This window comes from Drosophila montana, unplaced genomic scaffold (assembly GCF_035044405.1).
Source record: "Drosophila montana isolate Dmon_TW-CO22-7 unplaced genomic scaffold, ASM3504440v1 contig_2716_1, whole genome shotgun sequence".
In the NCBI taxonomy this organism is placed as follows: Eukaryota; Metazoa; Arthropoda; class Insecta; order Diptera; family Drosophilidae; genus Drosophila; species Drosophila montana.
Window position 1 is genome coordinate 525,122 of NW_026997587.1, and position 24,837 is coordinate 549,958.

Below are 24,837 nucleotides of genomic sequence, written 5' to 3' on the forward strand. Positions count from 1 at the left end.
GAGCTGATATAGTCGGTCCGCCCGTCTGTTCTTCTGTCTCACATATCTGCAAAAGGGAAATGCCTACAAGGGTATTTAATCTTCGGCTTGCCGGAGATATCATTACTTTCTCGTTTAAATTTAAATATTGTACTTTTCATTAAATAATATATTATAATAGTTTTTGTTATTCAAGTCATTCAATAAACATTTACCAACTGCCTTTTATTGTTTTTTGATTTTGTTAAATTCTTTTTGTGTCATTTACTTAACGACTTTTTGTATTACATTTTATCTAGATCGTTTTTATGAGCAGCTCTCATTAAATTTCAATAAATACCATATTCAAAATTTCATTTTATAGTCCAGCTTCCATTATATTCTAATAAAAATAATATCCGCACTTTAGTCCCAGTTCCGCACTACAAAAGCTAATTTCAGAGTTCGGCTACGAAAATGTTTAATATACTTGTGCTGCTTTGTCTGGTTGCCACGCCCACTGGCAGTGTGCGCTTTAAGTTAACAGGACTTGAATGTCAAGCGGTGGATCCGAAGTTTTGTGCCTTCGAGAATTGCATAATAAAGCCAGTGAGTCGAGGCATCAAGGAAATCAACGGAAAGATCAAGTTGCTGCAGGTGCCAGTGAATAATATATCGGTAGGTTTCGATTCAAGTAGTCCCTAGCAGCCTATTTATGTACAACGAGAAAGCTCTCCGCAGATACGCATTGAACTGACGCGCCGCGGCTATATAAAGTACTTGCTATACGCCGTCGATATCGATGGCTGCCAGTTTTGGATAGGTAAACGCCGCAATCCTATTGCCAGCAGCGTTTACAAGTCCTTGCGCCTGGACGTCTTCACCAACATCAATCACTCGTGTCCCTACAATGTGAGTCCTTCCGCATTCGAGTGAATGGGTATTCAAATATTTTGGTTTCTAGCACGATTTAATTGTGGATCACCTGCGACTCGACGAGAATCTCAACCTAAACCTGCCCATCGCAGTGGGTGAATATGTGATTAAGCTCCATTGGAAGGCCTACAATATTCTGCGCGCCATTGTCAACTGGAATTTACAAATTGAATAAGGCTTACAACTGATTAATGAAGTCCCTTCTAGAGCCTAAATATGCCCTTATATTATGTTATATGCCCAACTCGTATAGTTTTCTTTCTGAGCATCAGTGCTCGCTCTTTCAAAACGACGTGTAATGAGAAATAAATAATTATTTCGCTACAATTGAACTCAATTGATTTATAATTGCAATTTTAAAAATTTCAAAAACTAACATTAGCTGTTTTTTGGCAACAAGCTAATGAGGTTCTTTAATCTAATTTTCAGTTTATAGAGCTGCCGTCCAGTTGTCAGTAAATCGTGGCCTGCTTTCCTTATGGAAACAATGTCAATAGTTTTGTTCACTTGAATGTAAGGCCGTGGATCCGGCATTTACAGTCGATATATATATATATATCTATACATATATGTATAGTCAGTCAGTCAGAACAAACAGTTTTATATATAGAGATGTTACCCATTATGATTCTCATATATATGCTAAATCCTATCAACATCGGACCACTATATTATAAAGGTGCTATAGGAAGAGTCGGTGGAATAGTGGGATTTTAAAAGGCAAAATATTCTGTTTTCATGGATATTTTCGAGCTGCATTATTTTCACATATCTGCAAAAGGGAAATGCCTTCAAGGGTATTAAATCTTCGGCGTGCCGGACATTTCCCTACTTTCACGTTTAAATTTATATGGTATAATTTTTGTAAAATAACATTTAATAATAAGCAAACGATTTGTCATGGCTTTAATGAACAATTACCAACTAATGTTATCATGCCATTTACTTACGACTTTTCGTATATATTTAGAGGGTATTGAACAGCCATCAAAACGCATAAGCTTTTAATTTGGTGTCATTAATTTTATCAAGATCGTTGTCGACGCATCTCTCATTATATTCCAATAAATAAATTTCCACAATATCAGTCCAGCGCCCATTATATTATAATAAAAACAATATCCGCACTTTAGTCTTAGTTCCGCACTACAAAAGCTAACTTCAGGGTTCCGCTACGAAAATGTTTAAAATACTTGTGCTCCTTTGTTTGGTGGCCACGCCCACTGGCAGCGTGCGCTTTAAGTTAACAGGACTTGAATGTCAAGCGGTGGATCCGAAGTTTTGTGCCTTCGAGAATTGCATAATAAAGCCAGTTAGTCGAGGCATCAAGGAAATCAACGGAAAAGTCAAATTGCTGCAGGTGCCGGTGGATAATATAACGGTAGGTTTCCACTCAACTAGAGCATAGCAGCCTATTTATGTATCTGCAGATACGCTTTGAACTGATGCGCCGCGGCCATATAGAGCACATGTTATACGCCGGCGATATCGATGGCTGTCAGTTTTGGAAAGGTAAACGCCGCAATCCAATTGCCAGCAGCATTTACAAGTCCTTGCGCCTGGACGTCTTCACCAACATCAATCACTCGTGTCCCTACAATGTGAGTCCTCCCGCATTTGAGTGAAGGGGTATAATAATTATTGGTTTTCAGCACGACTTAATTGTGGATCACCTGCGACTCGACGAGAATCTCAACCTAAACCTGCCCATAGCAGTGGGTGAATATGTGATTAAGCTCCATTGGACGGCCTACAATATTCTGCGCGCCATTGTCAACTGGAATTTACAAATTGAATAAGGCTTACATTCGAAATTTACAACTGATTTATGAAGTCCCTGCTAGAGCCTGAATGTGCCCATATATTATGTTATATGCCCAACTGCTGAGCATCAGATTTTGCTCTATCAAAACAGTGAATAATGAGAAATAAATAATTATTTCGTTACAACTAAACTCAATTGATTTATAATTACAATTTTATCATTTAAAAAACTAACATCATCTGTTTTTTAGTAACAAGCTAATGAGGTTCTTTAGTCTATTATTCAGTTTACAGAGCTGCCGTCCAGTTGACAGTGAATCGAGGCCTGCTTTCCTTATGGAAACAATGTCAATAGTTTTGCTTCTTGTTGCTGCGCTTGTCACACCCACACGGACTACACACATTAGGTTTAAGTCACTTGAATGTCATTCCGTGGATCCGGCATTTGCAGTAGTCCAGAGCTGCATTATGAAGCCGATACGTCGTGATGTCAAGGAGGTTTCGATAGTTATTAAATTGCTGCAAACACCCGTAACTAACATAACGGTAGGTGGGCCTCATTTAAATCTATATATATATATATATATCTATATACAGCAATATTCCCATGCAGATTCGTGCAGCAATCATGCGACGCGGCTTCTTCAAGCCCCCGTTATACAGCTTCAATGTGGATGCCTGCCGTTTTTTGGAGACCGAAAATCGCAATCCCGTTGCCAATGCTCTCTATAAGTTCCTGCGCTTGAGCGTGTACTCCAATATGAATCATACGTGTCCCTTCGATGTGCGTGAGCCCAAATAAATTTGCCTCAATTAATTGCATATATCATATTTATTACAGCACGATATTATTTTGGATCACATGCGGCTCGACGAGACCTTCTTTTTGCCGCTGCCCATTGGCCTGGGCGAATTCACGATCAAATCCTATTGGCATGCATACAATGTCCTGCGAGCCAAAGTCAACGTTAATATTGAGGTAATATAAGGAGACAAGGATTTCAACTATATATATATACCAAGTATATAAATCGGCAAATATAACTCTTATAATAAATTCCTTGACAAGCGAAAAAATAAACATTTATCGAAGTCATGCGTAACCAAATACGTGCACGATAATAATATGTTTTGGTTATTTGGGAATAAATTCTGATCGATTTACTTGATTCGGCTTCGTTTACATATTTAATATATGTATGGAATAATATTAAGAGTTGGCCGCTTAGTCAGCTGGAAAGTTCAATGGATAAACAGAGTTGGACGTATATTGCGCTTAAAAATATGTTTAATATTTAGTGCGAGTTTAAAATTAGCCAAATGAGGGTCTGAAAAAAATGTGTAATTTTTAGCTGCCCAAATTTCTATCTGTCAAGGATATAAAAGATTAATATGGGCTTCAATTATGATTAATAAAAAACTAGTCATAAGCCAAAATGGGGCTTCCTTTTAGAGCTGTGTGGGCTTAGCCTAATACTTCAAGTTTCTTTTATAAGAAAGAGCAGATAAGTTGAGGTTAATTGGTTCTTATAAGAGAATTTGTTTAAGTTCTTCCGTGTTATGATGTCACGGAATAATCATTGCAATCAGAATTTCCTACTTCATTCAAGTCTTACAGGTATTATCGTACTCTTTATAAGTATATATACCTGATTTAAGTACAAGTTTCTCGATTATTTCTCTCCGTGTGGGCTTTGGAGATTATTTGAAATATTTAAAACCAAAATGTCGAGGAAGAAAATTAGTTTACAAGTCACTCTTTACGCTAACCTCAATCCAAACTATGCTGTGAGCACTCTCTTGGGCGGAGGGTCTACCTTATAGATACCGGAAGGGGGCATCGCTTATAATATTATAGAAAGGGTCCGCCTAAAGGGATTGTCCGATTTTTAGGAGTGTCCATTAGAAGAGTTTTCCCTGTACTTTATGCTTTCGACGATATCTTCTTTTGCGCGTTTCACACATTCTGCACAATTGAAAGCACCCTTTAAAAACAATTTAATTGCTTTTATATTTAAACATTTTAATATACATTTTATCAATACTTTTTATCAGCTAGTTGGCTTTAATTTAAAAAAATAAATAGGCAACAACAACAATTGCGAAAAGCGGTTTTAAACTAGGTGGCATTTCAATGTGGAGATGATCAGTCAAGCTTTGCGTGACATGCGGTTCACTTGTTCAATGCAAATTGTGTGCGTGGCATTCTCACTGCTTGCCACGCCCACTTGGACGGCATTCATAAAATTGACGGGCTTGGATTGTCTTAGCGTCGATCCGAGCTACCTTGTGTTTGAGAACTGCATTATAAAGGCACAAAATCGTGACATCAAGGAGATATCGGTAGCGGTCAAATTGCTGCAATTGCCCGTGACAAATGTAACGGTAGGCGGTTATATCTATGCCCATATAGAGAGTATATACCTTCTCGATCTGCAGATTCGCGGCGATATCAGGCGTCGCTTTAAGCCACCATTTTATAGCTACAACATAGACGGCTGCATATTCATGCAGAGCAACAGGCGCAATCCCATTGCCGATGCCGTCTACAAGTTCCTGCGCCTCGAATTCTACTCGAACCTGAACCACTCGTGCCCCTACAATGTGAGTTGTTCCAGAATATATAGTTATCAAATTAATAATACTTAAGCTTTTGCTATATAGCACGATGTGATAGTCGATCGCCTGCGCCTCGATAAGACCTTCAACCTGCCGGTGCCCATTGGCACGGGCGAATACGTGATCACAACCCATTGGCATACGTACAACAAGCCCCGTGCCATTACGCACATTAACTTTCTGATTTCCGGATGAGTAAAATATATATTACTTAACATGCAGAAAGATTGCATAGCAACAAAAGTAAGAGCACAACTGATAAACATGAATTAAAATCCTTTCGCTTTTGGTTAAAATTTTCAAGTATTTGAAATATTCCAGAACATTCTTAATAATCAGTCAAAGGAATAACTGCTAGAGGAAGGGAGAAGAAGAGGATGTTCGCAAGCTTTTCTGGGCACATTCTTCCGCAAATACTTCAAAATTTCCATTGCAAAAGGACATCAAAGAAATGGTTGATTTTTTTTCGAGTATAATAAAACTCTTGCTTGTCAGTCCCTTGTTTACATATTCTAAGCATTCTGGCAACATACTTGGGCAAAATTAGACTCTATAAATTCGTAAATTTACAAAAAATCTACTATCATTAATCTGAGTAACAGCTGAGCGCTGGGCTGGGTTTAGCTCATTTGTCAGCAACTTGTTGACAGGCAGTTAAAGCATTTTTTTGTTGCTGCCACAAGTGAAAGCAAAAGGCAGCATCACTAAAATGTCAAACAAAGCAAAACCTGGACCAAATGCTGGCCAAGCTCTTGTGTACATAATTAAATGGTGCTGCATGTGGCAGATCGACAGACGTGTGACTGACTGTGACTCTTTCACTGCCCGGTTCAATAAACAGCCAAACACAGGAGAGCAACACCCTCAATTAAGCAAACGATGACAGCAAACAAATAAAATGGGCACCAAACTCCGAATACGTTTAAGCCCAAAGGCAAACACAGTTGTTGCTGGACTCGATAACTGCAAGGCCTGCCTGCCCCGCCCACAGGTTTTATGTGCATGAGGAATTATGAATATTGCATGCGCCCTGCCATGCTGCAAAGAACTTCTCCCTACTTCTTTGCAGAGTTGACATCAAATCAGCTCTAAAGACCCTCTAAACAAGCGTGTGTTGTGTGTTGTGTCTAGGCTAATAAATGTATGTGCCTCTTTGTTGTGTGTGTGTGTGTGTTCTGGGTGTGTAAATAATTAAATTCTTAATTATCTCATGCCACACACTCAGCCGTAAACTCTTGTTTTAGCCTGAAGGCACCTGATTAGCCGCATTCAACTTCATTTGCACTTTGCCCAAAAGCAACAAAAAAAGGAGCCAAAAACAAAATCTCATTTAATTAATTTTAATAATTCATACATCACAAGCTCACACGTGAAGATATTTTGGCTTTAAAGCCAACAACTAAAAGTAGAATGAATGTTTTCTCGCACCGTGTCAGAGCGTTAATGAGCGAATTAGTATTCATTATTAGGTGTCGCTTCGGGGCCTTGTGGTTTTTCCATTGCAATTTGCATAATGCTTGCCTTATCTCTCCTACTTTTTCCCCGTCAAGTGGGCGTGGCAGTTGCAAGCAGAGTGAGTAAATTAATATAAATGACGCCAAACATTGTCATTTTAATGGCCATACTTGTAGCTGGTAAGTGTTAATGTTCAACTGGGAATTTATGACTTTTTATCCTAGTTCGAAATAATTGCGTGTTGCAATTGTCTAGGGAGCATATCGTATAGATAAGCATGGAAGTAATAGCTTCTAATACTAATGTCATTATAATTTTTATTCAAGCTGGGAATAGTTTCGAAAGTTTAATATAAATGTTTTTTATTTAACATGCATGTAAGGAACAAAGCTGCTTAATACAGGTACAAAGTCGAATGCCTGAGGACTTGTATTCGTTGTGAAAATTTAACAATAATGTTATTGTTTTAACATCCATGTTACCAAGGAAAAAATGAGCTTCTAGCATTGCTTCCGAAAGTCAAACCTATTTTTGCTGATTGCCTTGATACTTCTATTCAATCCTTAAATCGTTTGGGAAAATTAACATCAATGTTATTTTTTTAACATGCATGCAATATCGAATGCATTAACACTTTTATTCAAGCCTGAAATAGCTGGGGAAATTTAACTTGATTGTTATTTTTTTAACATGCATGTTAGCAATGAAAAGGAGAAGTTTATTTCATCGCTAGTGAAACTCAAAATGAATTCAGCTGAATACCTCGCTGAATCAGTACCGTAAACTTCACTTGACATAAGGCGATTGTCTTCCAGGGCCTTAGAAATTGAGACCTGGCAAAATTAAGCGTTCATATCATATAACACCTTCCCGATACATTTCAGCACCTCTCAATGTTAAAGCAAACAGTAAAGTTACAAAATCGAAAAATAAACATTACCATTATTTTCTTAACATGCATGTTAAGAATGAAAAAGAGGAGCTACTTTCATTGCTCGTGAAACTCAAAACGATTTCTGCCGAATTCCTCGCTGAATCATTACCGGAAACTACACTTAACAAAGGCCTATCGACTGTTATGGCCTTAGAAATCGGAGCCTGGCAAAATTAGGCATTCATATCACATGACACCTGCCCGACTCATTTAAGCACCCCGCAGTGCTCCGTCGCAATTAGCCGCCGTTCAACCTTGGCCAAGCTTTTGGTTCATGCAACACGGTCCACTTGACTGTCAGCTGGTGAAAGGCAGCCCAATTGGTCGTTTGGAAGTTCATGAGGCTTACCTTGCTGGCGGGTTGATGACTTCTAATCCAATTAGAAAATTTACTAGCAGCACGTAGTTGTCTCTACGACTTCGACTGCGACTGCGGCTCGTTAAGCAATTTACTTGACAACAAACGCGGGCCCTAAAACCAGTTTCTTGGGCAATTTCAATTGACAGCGGGCCGCTGACAGTTGGGGTGTACGGTTAAGAGTGCAAATTCAATTTGTTAACATTTCAATTTTCACCTTCGTTATTCAATTATGCATAAATGCGAACACACGCACACGCACTCGCACACTCACTCACACACGCTCGTCACCGTCATTAGAAAATCAGCACGCGTAATGATATGCGAGACGACAGTTTGAGTCCAACTTGAACCCTTTGGCCCGGCGATGCGCTGAACTTGAACAAATTTAGCACAAAGCCAAAATACAAAATGCAACGAAGCGGAAATTTGTCGCGTCCTGTTGCAAAGTACAAACAAAATGTTTTTATTTTTATTTTTTGTATGGCAAGGCTCGATTGTCCAAAACAATAATAAATGACACGCGAACTCAGTCGGAAAGCGAAGCGAAGCGTTTACGTTAACGGGAATGCGCCCGAAATTGTGGCGAATCCGCTTGCACGTTGTGTTGTGCCGCGTCTGAAAACCGCAACTGATTTGCCGCTGCCAGAAACCGGAGACAAGGACACGCTGTCTGCCAGTGGCAACATGCCCGGAGACGCCAAGTCTGGCATCGAACAACCCGCGCGTCTGTGTGTTCTGTGCGTGTGTGTGTGTGTGTGGGTCTTGGCGTGGGTGTTTGAACACATTGTCTTGGTTTGGCTTGCAACCGGCTTCAAACCGCGTTGCATACGCACAGGCGCACTTGGAAATTTACTCTTCGCTTGCGTTGCGTGCGATTTGTCTAAGAGAGCCGTTTTTACCCCTCTCTTTCATGTTTATTTTGCTTTTTTAATTGTTGCGAATTTTATTATATTATGAGAGCTACTTGATGATTACTGCCAAAAGATTTCTAATTTAATTTGTGGTTTTTGTGATTATTTTTAAAATATTAAATAAAATGAAGCTTTATAAATGAAGCTTGAATGGGATGCATTGTACCATGAATAATTTTACAAGTAAAAGTTAGGAACAGTTCGATGTTTTATAATATTTATATTAAAGACATTTAAAAGTTTAATTTGTAATAAATTGCATTTCATTTTATGGTATTTGTGGTTAATGAAATATTTATAATCAATCATAAATATTACTGGGATCCGTTGTAATTTGAAGTATTTTAATAGTAACAGTTAGGGACAATTTGATATTTTCAATAATTATTAATTGAGATACTTCATTAAGGTTTCATTATAAATTTTGATCTTCATTTAATTATTTTTGAGGTATTTAGGATTATTTTTAAGAAATTAAATAAAGTGGAGATTGACTATTAAATTAATTGAAGCCTAATTGGAAAACGTTGCACTACGAAGTATCTTGCAAGTAAATGTATGAAACAAGTTTTATATTGTTAATTATTATTATTATCAAAGAAACTTATTTTTAATATTATTTATGAATTCGAAAGCAAACCCAAGCAATTCACGAAATCATATCTAACTAAACACAAACTGAAATTCATTTCATTTCCGTTTTAAGCCCTCAAACTTTTAACAGAAAATAAATTGCAAATAACTTTGAATAATAAATTAAAATTGGAACACATTCTTTTTCAACTTTTCGTATTGGTTTTAGCTAAAATTAAATTAATTTTGAATGCATAATAATTATAACTTCAATAAAAAGCGAAAGCAATTGATCAAGTCGCCAGCTCAAAGGGACAGTCAGTTGTTGGTCAATGAAACGTAATGAATGTAAATGCATGAAAATTAAAATCAATCAGTTTTAGTGTTAGTTAAGCCCCGACAATAATGCAGCCACTTAAGCTATCAGGCAGGACAGACAGGACCAAGAGGAACTAGCTGGAGCGGCGAGAAAGACGAGCCAAGTTGAAGGACAACATTTATGCCACCCTTGAGATTTGGCATTTACGAGAGGCGGCGGCGGCGACGGCGTCATCGTCCTTGCGGCTACGCCACGGATGATGATGACGATGACGATGCTGCTGGGCATGAGAGGGTGGTGAAGTGGCCAAGTGTCCTGGCAACGGCCTGGCAAGAGGTGTATGGGGTGGCGACTTGTGGCCAGCACAGTTTCGCGGCAACTGGGCGATTGAGGTTGGGAGCAGGGAGCAGGGAGCACTTGTGCTTGAGCTGGGTCGTGTGCCTCGACAGCTTTGCTTAAAGTTATGCGCAATTCTTATAAATGTGCATGCGTTACGCAAGGTTGAACAATTGCCGGGGTGGAGGCCAATGAATGGCTGATGATGTTACCCATGTTGAGGACATCGGGGCACCGGCAAGGTGCGTCCCCAAAAGGCACTTCAAGCTGCATTTACCGCTGCTGATTCGACTTGGCAACTACGTATATTTATTTCTTTGCCTTTTTTTTGGGGTTGGGCTGGGGGTTGCTTTTGAAATCTGAAATTGAAATTACTTAGCATTTGGCCATTTTTATGTCAATAGCTTTTGCGACACTGTGCGCACTCATCAAATGCTGCCACTGGAAATGAATGTGTGAAAAGGCGCACAGCGACAGCAAAATGGGCACAGTTGGCCATAAAAGCCATGTTCTATTAAATAGTAATAACGATTGCCAGATTTCAGTGCCAGCAACAGCAACAGCAACAACAACACATACAGTGGGTCGCACAGTAGTCAACACTTTGTTCGCATGTGTCAGTCGCAATTTTACGAGCGAAATACTTTTGGCCAAAAAGTTTTTACGGCAACAAGCGGAAATGGCATTTTTACTGGCCATCTAAACAGGGCCCAGATTGTGCCCAGCTCCAGCTGTGCGGGGACAGCCCCAGCTTCATTGATGGGCAAATTGAAAACTATGCAAGGGAAAAGGAAAAAGGGCATAGAGAAAAGGCAAAACTTTCCTGGATTGCCGGGTGGTGAACATTTTCTGCTGCAATGGCACAAAAATTGATTTGTTGTCGATTTCAGTTGCCTGTCCAACCCGCCCCCTAACCATACTCCACCTACCCCCTTTGGCGCCCCTTTGTCAGGCATTACCGCTTCGTTTTCAATCTAATTTATGGCACTGCAAGTGCAAGTAAACATGTGCGACAAACGACCTTATGAAGCCAAAAGTTTTTCGGGGCCAAAAGCTGTTAAATAAAAATACTCTTCTTCTTAATATTTTTATTTTATTTATTTTTGGTTTATTGGCATTTGAGTTGGACAGTGAATGGAGCTGCAGCTGAACTGGCTGGCCAGGATGCGACGGCTATGCGTCGCGCGCTGTCAGCAGCAGAAGCGTTGGCCATTTGTCTTCTCGGGAATCGGGGATACGTTTCGAGTGCTGACAACGTGTGTTGAGTGTGTTGTGAGTGCTGTGAGTGCAGGGTGATTCGCGTCCAGATTGCAGATCGCAGTCAGTGATCGATCGAATGGGCACAAAACAAGCTGCGACATCGACAGCGATGGCAACGACGACAGCAACAGCGTTGCCATATCTAATATACTTTATGTGCATATGTATTTTCAGCTGCGCCTTTCTATTAGCTTCTCACAACTTGCAGCTGTCAGAGCAGACACAAGAGCGTTGCCATATCTCATGTGTTGGTTGTCAACTGCGCCCCTCTATACACTTCTCACAATTGACGGAACTCTGTCTAACAAGCTGTACCAGTAAGAGCGTTGCCATATCGAAATAAGAATTACTATGCGCTTCTCACAAATTGTATCTGCTCGAATAGCAGTGCAGCGCAGTATTCGGACAGAGGATGGATACTGTTGCTATATTTCAAATATATATAACGCACTTAAAGACCGCGCCTTTCACTGCGCTTCTCATACGCTTAGGCGGATATGTAGCCTACCCTCGCAGCTGCTCATTAAAATTCCAAGCATAGGCAAGAATTTTACCCACAATACGCTAGCATTTGTACTATGTAGACCTCTCTATGCGCTTCTCATTAGCCAGTTAAATTACATATGGTTAACCCCAGAGCATTGTAGCTATGCGCAGACATTTAGCGTTGCCCTTTTAACTCATTTACCAATTTTGCTTGGGGCAGCCATTTACCACGTCTCGCGTCCACCTACTTAATTATTTGAAGCATTCGCACAATTTTCACAAACATGTTCTTCTTATTCACTTAATTCACTTTTTGTGTGCTGTCAGTTGGAGTCTTGGCCAGTTTAGAGAACAGGTTGTCAAGGTGGTACACCCAATACACACACACACACACACACACACGCAGACGTGTATATATGTATATATGCTTGCAGTCTAGATAGCAGCCGCACATTCCTTCGCTGGAAGCTTCACATTTATGCCAAAGTTAAGTGAACTTGAAGCCTTTTGCCAGTGTCTTGGCCACGGCTACTGGCTCTGCATTTGCCCTTATCTGCGCGGTATACCTATCCCCCCACTCCACCACCTGCCGCGCTGCTGCATAAGTTGTGAGTTTTTTAATTGCAGTCTAAATGGACTTCAATGAATGCTGCTGCAGCGACTGGCGACTTGCAACCTGCGTCTGGCGGCAGTTTATCTTTTGATTGTTGCTTCTGCTTCTGTTGCTGTTGCTGTTCCATTGGGCAAGCACTCGAAGAGAGCGAAACAAAGTCACAAACGGAAGACGTCGACAAGGATGACGCCTTTTTCAGTCAAAGATTTTTAATTACTGCAGAAAATGTTTGTCTGCATTTACAAAGTGCACTCAAAACTGCAGCACAGACTTTGAGTGCACTGGCAGACACCGCCTCCCCCTCCCCCTCCTCCCACCATTTCACTTGATTCTATTTGTTATTTAAAAGAAATTAAGAGTTTGCGCTGAGACCACGTCATCGACGGGCTGGCTTAATGCTACGATTGATATGGCACATTAAAATCGCCGGCAACTGGCGATCCGTAAGGCCGCAAGATTGATGATGCCGCACGGCAGTCGTTCGTTGCCGGAGCTTATCGGTGGCAACCGCAGCAGGAGCCAACAGACTGCTGCAGCAACAGCAGCCGCAGCAGCCGAAGCAGCAGCTGCCCAAAGTGCACGTACTTTGTCTAACTGCCAATGGTTGAGCGAACCAAGCGAACCAATGGCCATTGGCAATGGCATTTCGTTTGGCCACATGCCGCGCACGGCCACAATTCGTAAATTTATTAAACGTCAACACGGCACTGAGCCAAATAAACTTGTCTCACGACAACTGCCTCGATTGCCAGTCCAAGTCCAAGTCCAAGACCAAGACCAAGACCAGCTCCGATTCAGCCAGCACGCAGCAAACGGTTAAAATTAATAAAGCATCTTTGCTTTGGCTCGTTCGTTTTGCTTTCGCCTCTACAGGCCAGGTTCTAGACAGTGAGTAGGGGGAGAGGGGCAGGAGGAGGGGTGTGAGACGTTTGGAGTTGGCGAAACGAAGACGTTGCCAATCTATGGCTCGTCTTACCATTTGCTGTTGACCACTTTTTCCAGAGAGTGCGCGCAAACAACGTCAACTTGGCCAGAAAGTTGCTCTGTCTCCCCTTTCCAACCCAGCGCAATTGCAGTCATGTGGGTTTTCTAACAGTGATATTTATCTGCTAGTGCAATTACCGTTGTATGGACTCGATTAGGGTTCGGTGGCATACTCATAACTTGGAAATGAGCAGCGGTTAGACGTTCGCTTCGTAATGCATGCATATTATATATCCATGCCCATACAATGCGCAGCAGCACAGTCTGAGGTGAGTCTCTCATATCTTTGTCATGCTATGTGCCATAAAGTAGAAGAAGAGGTAAAAGAAGAGGAGGCAACAGGCTGCATTTTTTGACTAAAATATGTGGAAGGTAAGTTGGTTTTAAATTCTTTATAGATTTTGAAGATGTGCACGCAAATCGAACTAGAGAAAAAACCCTAAGCAAAAATGCCTAAGTTTTGCACATAAAAAACGATTGCGTTTTGGCAAAGTTCTGTTTCTGGACAATTTTCGGGAAAAGAGTAATATCTCACTTTGATCTTTGGTTTAGATAAAAGCATATACTAGCCTGGGATCCAAACCCGCATCCATGCTAATGATGTTGTCATATATTCAAGTAAAATTCTTGCATGCATTTTTAATAAGCTACATACAATTATTATACATGTTAAATAAATCTAGAGTCCAAATAAACTCAGGCCTTCCGCTTCTCGCCTTTCGATCTTCAAAGTCTACGTAAGGCTTTTAGAAATTAATAAGTCCAATTTTTTTTTTCATTTCTAGGATGATTTTCGACTATAAAATTCAACAGCAGATCGTCAACTTTAAAGTAGCGGGCTTTGTTAATTTTTTAAAACAATATTCTATAAAGAAAATCTAAAAATTAAAAAAAAAGAACATCAAATCAGAAAATTGTTTTTATCCACAAATATACAAGAGAAACCCCTTAGCTAAAAATACAAAAACCTTCAAAAAAGAGAAACATTTATTAAACTGAATGCCAAAAGACAGCAAAATACATCGATCAGTTGTGCCCAGCCTATGCGAGCTTTAAGTCTTGAAAGTCTTAAGATTTGGAGGGCTTACATATCAAAATGTAACTTGCACAATCCATATACAATGCCTGGCGGGCAGATCATGTTTGAACTGAACTGAAATTCAGCGCAGATATCTGCATGTAAATCTAGAGAAGTGATTAGAAATTTAATAAAGCAACTGCTGCAACGGCAGCTACAACGGTTGCAACATAATAAGTGGCAGAAAAAGAAAAAGTAAAACAGATCTTAACTTGTTGCTGGGTCTTTGTAATTGCCTATAGACAGACAGAGAGAGAGACGCTCGCTCAGGTTGCACGGGCCATCGTCTTGTTTATGCAGCTCGTTTGTGTTAGTTGTTGTAATTAAAGTACGAAAATGGACGGTTGCAACAAGCTACAACAAGCACACATACAGACACACTGGGCTACGCGATTAAAAAGGAAAATTTCTGCAGAACTGAGGAGCTGACTCCAAGGGAGTCTCGCTGATGATCATGGTGATCAACAACAACAACAACAGCAACAACAACAAAAGCATCGCGTAATTAGACTAAGAAGCAATTTACAATTTCAACTTTAATCTTGTTAGTTTAATACGCTGCCGAGTCAACCAAGGCTGAAAGTGTGAGTGTGCAGCTGCGATTGGGAACTGGCAACTGGCAACCTGGGCCCTGGACAATGCGTTGCGTGTCTGCGCGAGAGGATGTGGGTGTGGCACGCCCAAACACGGCCAGCGACCACGCCCCAAAACAAGCACGTCCACGCAGCTGAGGTCAGTCCACAATGGCCAGCCAAAAAAATAAGAAAGAGAAGGCATGGCATGTTTAAGTTGTCGAAGTTTTAATACCCTTCCAGACACACATGCACACAAATAAATGGCAGCTGAATATGTGGGATATAACATAGTTAAGTAATATTTTAAAGTATATGAGCTTTAAGTCGAATATTTCTGCTCTCTTACAAAATATTTCTAACATCGCAGTAACCGATTCTAGCGACTTTTACATATTTCCTATATTTTAGGAATTTTTTTTCCTTCCGAAGTGCATATGCAGCTTAAATGAATGACAAGCAAAGAAATATGTTCGTTGGTATCGGTTCCGTATACGACTCCGATTCCATAACATTGGTTCATAACATTTCTTTCGGTTCGATTCAGGCTCAGTTTGCCATCTTATAACAAATGCTACAAAGGAATAAGTTCGTTGGTTCCGGTTCCGTCTACGAATTCGGTTCCTTGGTTCATAACTCTTTTTTCGTTTAGATTCAGACTCGGTTTGGCAATCACCTGACAAATGCTGCATACCCTCTAGTTAGGGAAGACAACAAAAAATTGAGCTGTTGGTTTAGCCCTGCGCCTGGCAGCCTGGCAGCCTGACTCTTACGTTGGGTTGACTCCTGTGACTTATGTGGCAAATTACAGCGACTTGGCTTCCAAGAAATTGAAAAAAAAGGCGCCAAATTATCTGCATTGTGTTTTATTGCCCGGACAACAACAACAACAGCGGCAGCAGAAGCAGCAGCAGCAGCAACTCTTTTCGCCTTGATGCGCAATGTGGCACGTCATGGACGCCTAATTGAATTTCGCATGAGGCGCTCCTTGGACTAATCCTTGCTCCAGCTCCACACGCTGCGTGTGTAAGTGATAGCTTTGTTTTGGCTTAAATATGGCTGCAGCTGGGAGCGGAGACCGTGGGCGGTGCGGATACGGATACGGAGACGTCGACATGGACGGGCAACAATTAATTTCACACAGACACTTGAACTTTTTGGCTGCAGCAAATCCGAGTCTTCTTCATGGGCAAAACTTTTGCTCCATCCCACCAAGCCTTTCCCCAGCTTGAGTTGCGGCATAGTTTTGTGTGTTTTGTGGCTTGCGCCAGCTTTGGCCAAAACAATTTACAGGCTTCCCAACTTGCCTGTTTATTGTTTATGGCATCATTGTGCGCCATTGTTGCTCCCGTTGCCAAAACTTAAATCCTTTTAGTGCTTTGTTTATGAACTTGCGTATAAATTTTGTAAATTTTACGCTACAGCAAAAAGTTTTCTCTTTTTTTCTCTGCTTACTTTTTGGCATTGCCAGATAATCCTCTTGGCTTGCCACAGTGTGTGTGTGCGTGCGTTGTGTGTGTGGCATGTGTTGCACAAATGAGTTGCAATTGCTTTATTAAAATTTGCTTAAAATATGCCATAAATTTTGCCATTAAAATCAACAAAAATTAAGCAGGGATAACCAAACATTTTGCTGCATATTCATTTCGTTGACAACACTGACAACTGTCTGGCAGTGATAAGCAGCGTTTGTTTATGCTAATTTGACAGTGTTGCTTAACGTTATAATTTACAGTATACGCTGTTTTTATAGGAATTAGTACATTCGTTTGGCATGGGAATAAGTCCTTTTTATGCAGCTCGATGCATTTAATATCCATTCATTTATGTTATTTGATAAAGGTTTAAAAAGTATTTAGCATATTTGTGCGCTTTAATCACTAAAACTGCGTTGCAACAGGCAAAAGAACCACATATAGTGTATATATGTATGTGTTTTCTGGTATTGTCTGGAGTCTGTTGAGTGAACCATGAGCTCTTGTCAAGCAGCTCTCACATAGTCAGACAAGACGAGACCTGCCTAGACGAGAACTACTCTCAAAGATAATCCTGCAACAGGTGCAGCTGAACCAAAAGCCAGGCTAACACACAATTAATTTCAGTGTACAACCTGGAGCCGCTGTGATGGGACAAAATCTAAAACAGAGCCCGCTCTGCCAACGATTAGCATATTCCTGGAATGTATTTGGATTTAAAGAGGACATCAATCCAGAGCTCTTGTACGCTGCCAGCAAAGTGTTCGATTGTGCACCAACACAAGCTGGTAAATGCGTTCCAAGGATGTCAACAACAAGAGCTCTGCTTCCACCAGCTAGAAGAGTGCCGTGCAGCAAGCACTCTATGTAATTTGATGGGCTCTACGCGTATAAAAGCTGACAAGATCGAGTTGTTGGCCATTGTCGCTCGTTACTTTCATTAGGCAGCCGCCAGTTGACAATGATGTATCCGCAGAGCATGTGAAAAATTGAAGATGTCCACAACAACAACAACAAGAACAACAACAACAACAGCAGCAGCAAAAAATAAAAAACGGTCAGTCGGAACCGGCTCTGCATGGGCAGCCGCGTGTGAGAGACAAAAGGCTCACAAACTTAAATTGGGCTCCCCGTTTTCTGTATATTCTCTTATTGTTGTTGTTGTTGTTGTTGCTGTTGTTTGTTTGCTTAAATGTTGCATTGTGCAGTTGCACAGTGTGTGTGCGTGTGTGTGTGTGTGCTGGGCTCTTTCTGCGGCTCTGGCTCTGACTCTGTTAGCCGCTGACTGCATTTAGCGTTCATTTGATGAACAATTCAGGCCCCGGTCTTTGCCTTGCACTTGTTGGCCAAGGCGTGGGCAAACAAACGGTAGCTGCCATCCCAGCCCAGTCCAGACCAGGCCAAGCCAGGCCAGGCCAGGCCCAGCCACCAGTCGCCATCTCCATCTCTAAATGCATCTGTCGCTGTTGTTTTTCTTACCACTCCCCGGCCGGTCTAAATGACTTTGACATTCTTTAGCTGCAAAGCGTTTCTTATGCTCAAAATATACCCTTGCCAAAAGACGCAAAAAAGCCCAAAAACTTTCATATTGAATTTGTCATGCAATCCGCTAACTATATAAATAAGCTTTTGATATAGAAATAAACTGCCAGCCAATAAATTTGTTTTGTTTATGGTTGATCATTTCCAGAACTCGAGACAACTATCCTCTGTTTGTGATCATTTTATTATAGATATAGAATACTGTTTAAGGAATCATCCATCTTATGTAGGACATACATAATATTCATTGTTATAATGGAAAGCCAAAGTCTTTATATTGTCTTTGGTGAAGCTCATCTAAAATCTATGTAAATAGACAGGAAATCAAAAGTTCTAATCGAATATATTTCATGCTCTGTCGGAAATTGTCTTTGACAATGTTATAATGACACTGTCCGGAGAGTTTGGCATTTACACAATCGTACTTAAAAGCGAAGATATATCAAACAATTTTAAGCAATTATTTTCCGTTTAAAGTAAATGGTGGGCAAAGCATCAGCACACAGAGCACGAAGTTGAGACAAAACATAAAAAAAGCTTTAGAAGGTTTCCAAGCCTTTCAAAAAAGGCAACACACAATCCATACCCCAAGTTTTTAAAAGCTTCTTGGCTGGCCTATATCAAGAGTATTTGTTATTCGTTGTGCTGCAGCTGTTTGCGGCTCTTGTCTGCTTCTTATTTTTTGCTGTCTGCTGTGGCATGTTATGCGACTGCGATTTGAATTCAATCAAAATGAGGCACACACACACTCGCACACACACACTCGCACACACACACTCAAGCTCACACATATGAACAAAAAGCAAATGCCGCTAAATTGGCCGCTGGCTTTTTATGTTTCCTGTGACGATTCTTTGTTTATTAAACTAGCAATTTCTACTTTTATTTCACAATTTAAATGCCCCACACACACACACACACACACAATCAGACACACACACACTCCAAAGGGAGCATATGGGCCAGAGACTATCTAGCCATGTCAGAAATGAATACATGAACTTTGTTGACCGCCGCCGCAGCAGAGATCGAGATTTATGTGCGCATGCGCAGTCCGCAGTTCGCAGTCCGCCGTGATCTGGACTGGGCCGCCAATTGACGTTAATTTATGGCATTGGCATGCATTACTCGCCAGGCCTAACAAGCCCAAAATGCAGCCAGCCCCAAGGAGCTGAAGCCGGAGTCAAGCCAAAAAACAAAAACAAAAAAACAAAGGCCAGAAACGCAAAACTTATGAACTGCTTATGAGTATTTATTTTTATAGAAATAATCAGAAAGGCAGTCAAATTTATGGCAACCAGAACATGGCCGGGCCCCGGCAGAAATGCCTGGCCAAAAGACAAAAAGGTGGGGCAATGCAATCGCCTCGTGTCTGGCCAAAAGGACTCTCTGGGCTTATCAGCAGTCGCTAAATGCGCTGACATGTTTAATTTTCGGGCGTGTTCGATAAGAAATGCGCCGCTGTCAAATCGAAGTTTATTATGCAAACGAGGTGCGCTTGCAAAGTATGTGAAATATGACAATGAAAGTGAACAGAATAGTCAAGCTGAAGGCTGTGCAGGTAGCTTGAAACAGAAGAACCAAAAATGTTGTACAAAAAAACAACTTTAACACCTTTTTAAAGGACACAAAAGAGTCAAAAGTATGTGGCATTACTTATGAAGAGTTAAAATCTATATATTTTTAAAAACTTATGACAAAGTAGTATAATTTTTAAAATTTAACTTTAAAGATTTCATTTAAATTTTGTAACATTTTCATATGAATTTGTCATGCTTTATACTCAAAACTATATTTTAAATGCTTTTTTTTAACTTTTTCTTTAACAAAAGAACCCATCCAAAATGTTAAGATCTTTGGATTAACCCACGTTGTTGATTTCACAGCACCTGTCCGAAAATTTAAAGTGTTATCCGAGTGGCTACCTGCTGTACCACCCAGAACCAACCTGGAGCACATTAATGGCAGACAAATGCTGATTGCTGTCGTTACTTAACGGTAGCTTCATGCCGCGAAGCTTGAGTGGAAATTATCCGAGGAATTCGTTTATCATTCGGATTGACTTTTAAGGTGCTGTTGCAATGCATTTCAAAGCGGCTGCGTAATTGAAAGCGAAAGGAGTTTAAAGTGCTTGCGATATGCAAAGACTTTTTCGGTGGCATGCCGTAAAATGTGGCACAAATGACAGCGGCAGTTGCAGCCGGCGTTGCATGTGGCCAATAAACGACATCAATTGCGTGTTTTGCAAATGTTCATTTGGTGGGGAAGGTGGGGAAAGGTGGGGGAGGGTTTTTACCTGGGGTGGGTGTGGATTTATAACATACTTCAGGCAGTTACTGCAACTGCCACTGCAACGTCGCATAAACATAAACACAGACATAAACATTTGATAAGACTCAAAAAGCAACTAAATTTGACAGTGCGCAATGCGGCGCGTTTTGCGAGCGTTTTCTACGCGTTTTTTCGGCATACGCAACCTGCAGATGCCTCCGCCTGTTGTTGCTGTTGTTTTTGCCGCTTATCTCAGATGCAACAACTGTCGATTTTTTCAATCTGGACAGTAAAATTACATGCAAATCCAATTAAGTTGTTAACTCAACGCTGGATGCCGCGACTTTTAGCTCTTTTATTTATTTTTTGATGTTTTTTTCCCCTGTTTTTTGCAATTTATTTTAATTTTTTGTTTTACTTTGTATTGTTGTCTTTTGGTTGTGCACACACAGTCTCTCTGTCTGTGTATGTGTGTGTGTTTTATTTAAGCTCTTTGGGGTCAGTGCGGTGCACTCTTTCTGTTTTTAATGAGCACAAGTGCTGCGGAGTCGCCTCCAGTTTGGGGCGCAGCGAGCTGGGTTTTTGCTGTCTGCCAAAGTGTTGGCGTTTGGGGCTTTTGCTATTGACCAGTTGTGATTTAATCACAATCCCCCGTCCTTGTTTGCGTTGTTTCACTGTGGCCAATTACTCGCTGATTTACAATGCAGCCAAAAGCCAAACGATTTTTGTGCTTTAATTTTAGTTTGCTTTGGTTTTATTTTTGATTTCATTTCGTTTTATCGGCTTTATCGGCATCTAACTGCAAGCCGCTTATAATTGGCAATTTAAAGCTAGCCACAAAAGCGCATATTTAAATCAATCGACCACAGAGCAACTATATATAAGCCATAAAGTCAGGCGATTAAGTGCGCCCAATGATACTAGCTTAAATTAATGGCTAAACATGTTTAATTTAAAACATGATGCAGGAGAGTAGAGCAAAAGAGTAGCAAAGGAAGGGCGAGAGAGAGAGAGAGAGAGAGAGAGAGAGAGAGTGAGAGGGAGAGAGGGAGAGGGAGAAGGAGAGTGAGATATAGAGAGTGAGAGAGAGTTAGAGAGAGAGGGAGAGAGAGAGAAGAGAAAATAAGAGCGAGAATGAAAGACCGAGCGAGAGAAAGTGAGACTTGTAACAAAACATAACACGCTTAGTTTTATTTAATACAATTTATCGTAATCGAGCTTTAATTTGCTTTGAAAGCTCTTTAATGCTCTTTTTATAGCTTTATGCTAGAATGTTGTTACTTAAAAACACTTCCATAAATTCACTAAGTTTGCTTATAGGCTCTCAAACCGTATAATTTTTAAATTAATCTGATTTTCAAATGATATATTACGCTTCAGTCGGGGCATTCTCAATAGCATTAGATAGAACAAGTTAAGCTTTGAGCTTTCAATTAATTAATTGTATAAGAGCTTTAATGAGCTCCAATTTCTTTTGAGTCTATTATTTAAAGAGGCACATAAAAGCTTGCGTCTTAAGTACACAACTAAACAAATGAATATATCTAGACTTTCAATATTAATTACCATCAGGATTATAATCAGGATTAATCTTATAGCTAAGTGCCAAATGAGACTAGTGTCATTGATTCATTGAAGCTATGTAAACTAATATATGGTAGAGCCTTATTTAAACTGCACCATAATGCTGTTTGCAGTCGCCGGACACGCCCTTGCAATTAACAATCAGCCTGCCTACACAAGCACACATTTAAACATATAGATAGATACATACAGAGTGCTCACCCGTGTCTGGGTAGTCGGTAATCCAATGTTGCGGCTAGTCTATAATTGAATTCACATAACTAATGATCCATAAGCAAGTCGTTGTCGGCAATTAGAAGACGCACACACACGCACGCACATTGATGAAGGGGTAATGGAGTCGCATGGAATGCATCGCAATTGCGTTAAATGCACAAATTTATGAGAATTTAAACAGTGATTTTCACGCTTTAATTACCTAGTTGCAGCGCAACCGGCAGGCTGCTACAACCGACTAATAATAGTTCCACCAACTTGGACTTGCATAGAGAAACGCGGCAATTCACGCATGCGCTCGCCAAAAGGGGCCCACGACTGGTCTCTGTGTCTGCTGCTGCTGCTGCTCTTCCTGGCCGCGGGCGGAGTTGCGGCTGTGCTACCTTTCCCAAAATTAAAAACTAAAGACAACAACAAAAATAAACTAAACTAAACGTAGCCGCGCGAAACTGCAACCGTGCAACTGGCAACTGCTGTTGCTGCTGTTGCGGCTGCTGCGTTTGCCGTTCACAAATTTCATTTGGCCTCGCGGCAATTTTGGCTTTAATTTATTGCAGTTTTGTCGGCTTCGCACTGGTAGCGTTTTTTTTTTTGCGTTCTTCTTCTTTGTTTTTTAATATGCACTGTGGTAAGTAGTTGTAGTTAGATTAGAGATCTCAGCTGCAGCAGGAGATCATTCACATTTTGATATTTTACAACACTGCAGCCGCGCTTTAGTTCTGCACGCGTTGAGCTTTGTTTTCGCACTGGCAACATTGTCGGCATTCGCGCAGTCGCAGTCGCAGTTGCAGTCACTGCTGCTGCTGCTGCTACTGCTGCTGCTGCAGTCGCCGTTGACGTCGCAGCGCACAGCAACGAGTTTTCGGGAATGGGAATGGGAATGGAGGATGGGAGCTGCCGCTGCTGGTGCATTGGAAATGCGCAAGTTCTTTTACTCGCCGCACAGGTTTTATATATATATATAAATTTTTTTTCTGCCTTCCATCAGGTTGAAATTGAACTTGGGGAATGCGAAAGCAGCAAAGCGCATAAAAGTGGGGAGGGAATTAAAAAAAAAAGGGAGCGTTTGGCGTTGCCATATGACAAAATACTGCCAGAAAGCAGCGAATAGCGAATATTTATGTTTATTTTGTAAAGACTTTCTTATCAAGTTGTTAGCGGCATTTAATCCCGAGCTAACTGAGCGCATTTTCGAGCTGAACAATGATAATAATATGCCTGGCTTAAGCTCATTTAACAGAGCTCGAACCGGTAAGGCGCCTGTCAGCTTAGCTAAAGAAAACCTGGCCCCGACTTGGCCCATACTTTATTGCCCTGACCACTTTGCGGCTATCTGATGTACGCTGCGCGCCTTGACGCATCATATTTCATATGCAATTTTGAGTCCAGAAAATGCAAGCAGACAACTCCTTTGAGCGTGGATAGAGACACTAATGGCCGTTGTGATGTCTGTGATGGGCTGAGCCCTGCCCGAGAGCGAAATGCGCCTCATTAAAATTACAAGCTTTTATGCTATATAATTTAATTGATTTTCAAGCACCTTTCAGTGCGAGCTGTGACTCGATTTGTGCAACAGCACGCAGCGGCATTTATGCTATTAGATAAATGATAGTGTTAATCATCGACAGCCCTGGTTCAGATCGGTTCGGCTAGAGCCATAAAAATGTAGCTGCCATTTGGCTCACACAGATCATCATAATCATAGTCTTGTATTTTATGATGTAAGTAATTAAGCCATAATCGTAAAATGCCGTTGTTTTCTCATTTAAATTAACATACTAAATGCCGTAGGCTGTGCTAACAAACTGGAGCAGGCTGCCGCATTGGCCAGCTCCAGCTCTGTTAACGGTCCCAACTGCCAACCAGTTGCCTGTGGCCATCCGTCTACGTCCTCGTCACAGATCTTTGGCGACAACGACTCAGACCACGACCACGACCACGACGACGACGACGACGACGACTACGACTTGGCTCCGCTTTCGATAATGATGTGCAGCCCCTGTCGGTGTTCGAACTGTGAGTTTGAAAAATGCAACACCATTGACTGGTTCCGGCCAAATAAATTTACAGCCAGCAACTACTTCTGCTTCTTCTTCTTCTTCTTTTCCTTCTGGGCAGGTGCAACCCACGCCCAGTTTTAGTTGCGAATTCCAATTGCATATAACAATAATTAGCATAAATGTTTGCCCATAACCATAACATTTCATAAACATAAAGAGCCCAACATATGCCCCGCCTTCCACTCCACAGGAGAGCCCTCTTCTCCTCCTCTCCTCTTTTCCTCTGCCCCTCCAGCAAATGCTGGGCATCAATTTAAATTGCTTTCTAATTTTACAAGCTGCAGCCTGTTGCACAATGTTTGGCCATTTATGGCCCGCTGCTCATTAGGCTGAAATTCTCCGTGAGCCCCACGCCCCTCGCTGCCATCTAGCAGCAATTTTAATGGCCAATGTTCTGTTCTCCGTTGGTTCTATTGGCGACTTCTTTGGTGGCATAGCTGCCAATTTGCAGGTGCAACGGCAGCTGAGCAAATGCGCTATTACAAATTGCCCGCGACTTCCAATTTGGCCTTTGCACACTTCCGGCTAAT

At 41.0% G+C, this 24,837-nt stretch overlaps 4 protein-coding genes across 4 annotated transcripts in view; 3 read left to right on the forward strand and 1 right to left on the reverse strand.

The window, feature by feature from the left end:
- Positions 1–24,837, reverse strand: part of esn (espinas) — a 72,967-nt gene that overhangs the window by 34,224 nt on the left and 13,906 nt on the right. The gene's annotated exons all lie outside the window — the stretch shown is intronic.
- On the forward strand, positions 358–1,130 carry LOC135429851 (uncharacterized). Its single transcript, XM_064684328.1, has 3 exons — positions 358–636; positions 700–870; positions 923–1,130. Exons 1-3 carry the CDS (start codon positions 436–438, stop codon positions 1,067–1,069), a joined length of 519 nt encoding a protein of 172 aa, XP_064540398.1. The 5' UTR covers positions 358–435; the 3' UTR covers positions 1,070–1,130.
- On the forward strand, positions 1,931–2,803 carry LOC135429857 (uncharacterized). Its single transcript, XM_064684336.1, has 3 exons — positions 1,931–2,275; positions 2,325–2,495; positions 2,547–2,803. The coding sequence occupies exons 1-3, from the start codon at positions 2,075–2,077 to the stop codon at positions 2,691–2,693; spliced, it is 519 nt and encodes a 172-aa protein (XP_064540406.1). The 5' UTR covers positions 1,931–2,074; the 3' UTR covers positions 2,694–2,803.
- Positions 4,825–5,472, forward strand: LOC135429806 (uncharacterized). Its single transcript, XM_064684277.1, has 3 exons — positions 4,825–5,043; positions 5,098–5,262; positions 5,323–5,472. The coding sequence occupies exons 1-3, from the start codon at positions 4,825–4,827 to the stop codon at positions 5,470–5,472; spliced, it is 534 nt and encodes a 177-aa protein (XP_064540347.1).

Bases quoted from the DNA above. Each gene is read 5' to 3' on its own strand.
- LOC135429851 (XM_064684328.1), top strand. From the start codon at position 436: ATGTTTAATATACTTGTGCTGCTTTGTCTGGTTGCCACGCCCACTGGC. The intron at 637-699 runs GTAGGTTTCGAT...AGCTCTCCGCAG, and splicing joins TGCCAGTGAATAATATATCG to ATACGCATTGAACTGACGCG. The intron at 871-922 runs GTGAGTCCTTCC...TTTGGTTTCTAG, and splicing joins ATCACTCGTGTCCCTACAAT to CACGATTTAATTGTGGATCA.
- LOC135429857 (XM_064684336.1), top strand. From the start codon at position 2,075: ATGTTTAAAATACTTGTGCTCCTTTGTTTGGTGGCCACGCCCACTGGC. The intron at 2,276-2,324 runs GTAGGTTTCCAC...ATGTATCTGCAG, and splicing joins TGCCGGTGGATAATATAACG to ATACGCTTTGAACTGATGCG. The intron at 2,496-2,546 runs GTGAGTCCTCCC...ATTGGTTTTCAG, and splicing joins ATCACTCGTGTCCCTACAAT to CACGACTTAATTGTGGATCA.
- LOC135429806 (XM_064684277.1), top strand. From the start codon at position 4,825: ATGCGGTTCACTTGTTCAATGCAAATTGTGTGCGTGGCATTCTCACTG. The intron at 5,044-5,097 runs GTAGGCGGTTAT...CTCGATCTGCAG, and splicing joins TGCCCGTGACAAATGTAACG to ATTCGCGGCGATATCAGGCG. The intron at 5,263-5,322 runs GTGAGTTGTTCC...TTTGCTATATAG, and splicing joins ACCACTCGTGCCCCTACAAT to CACGATGTGATAGTCGATCG.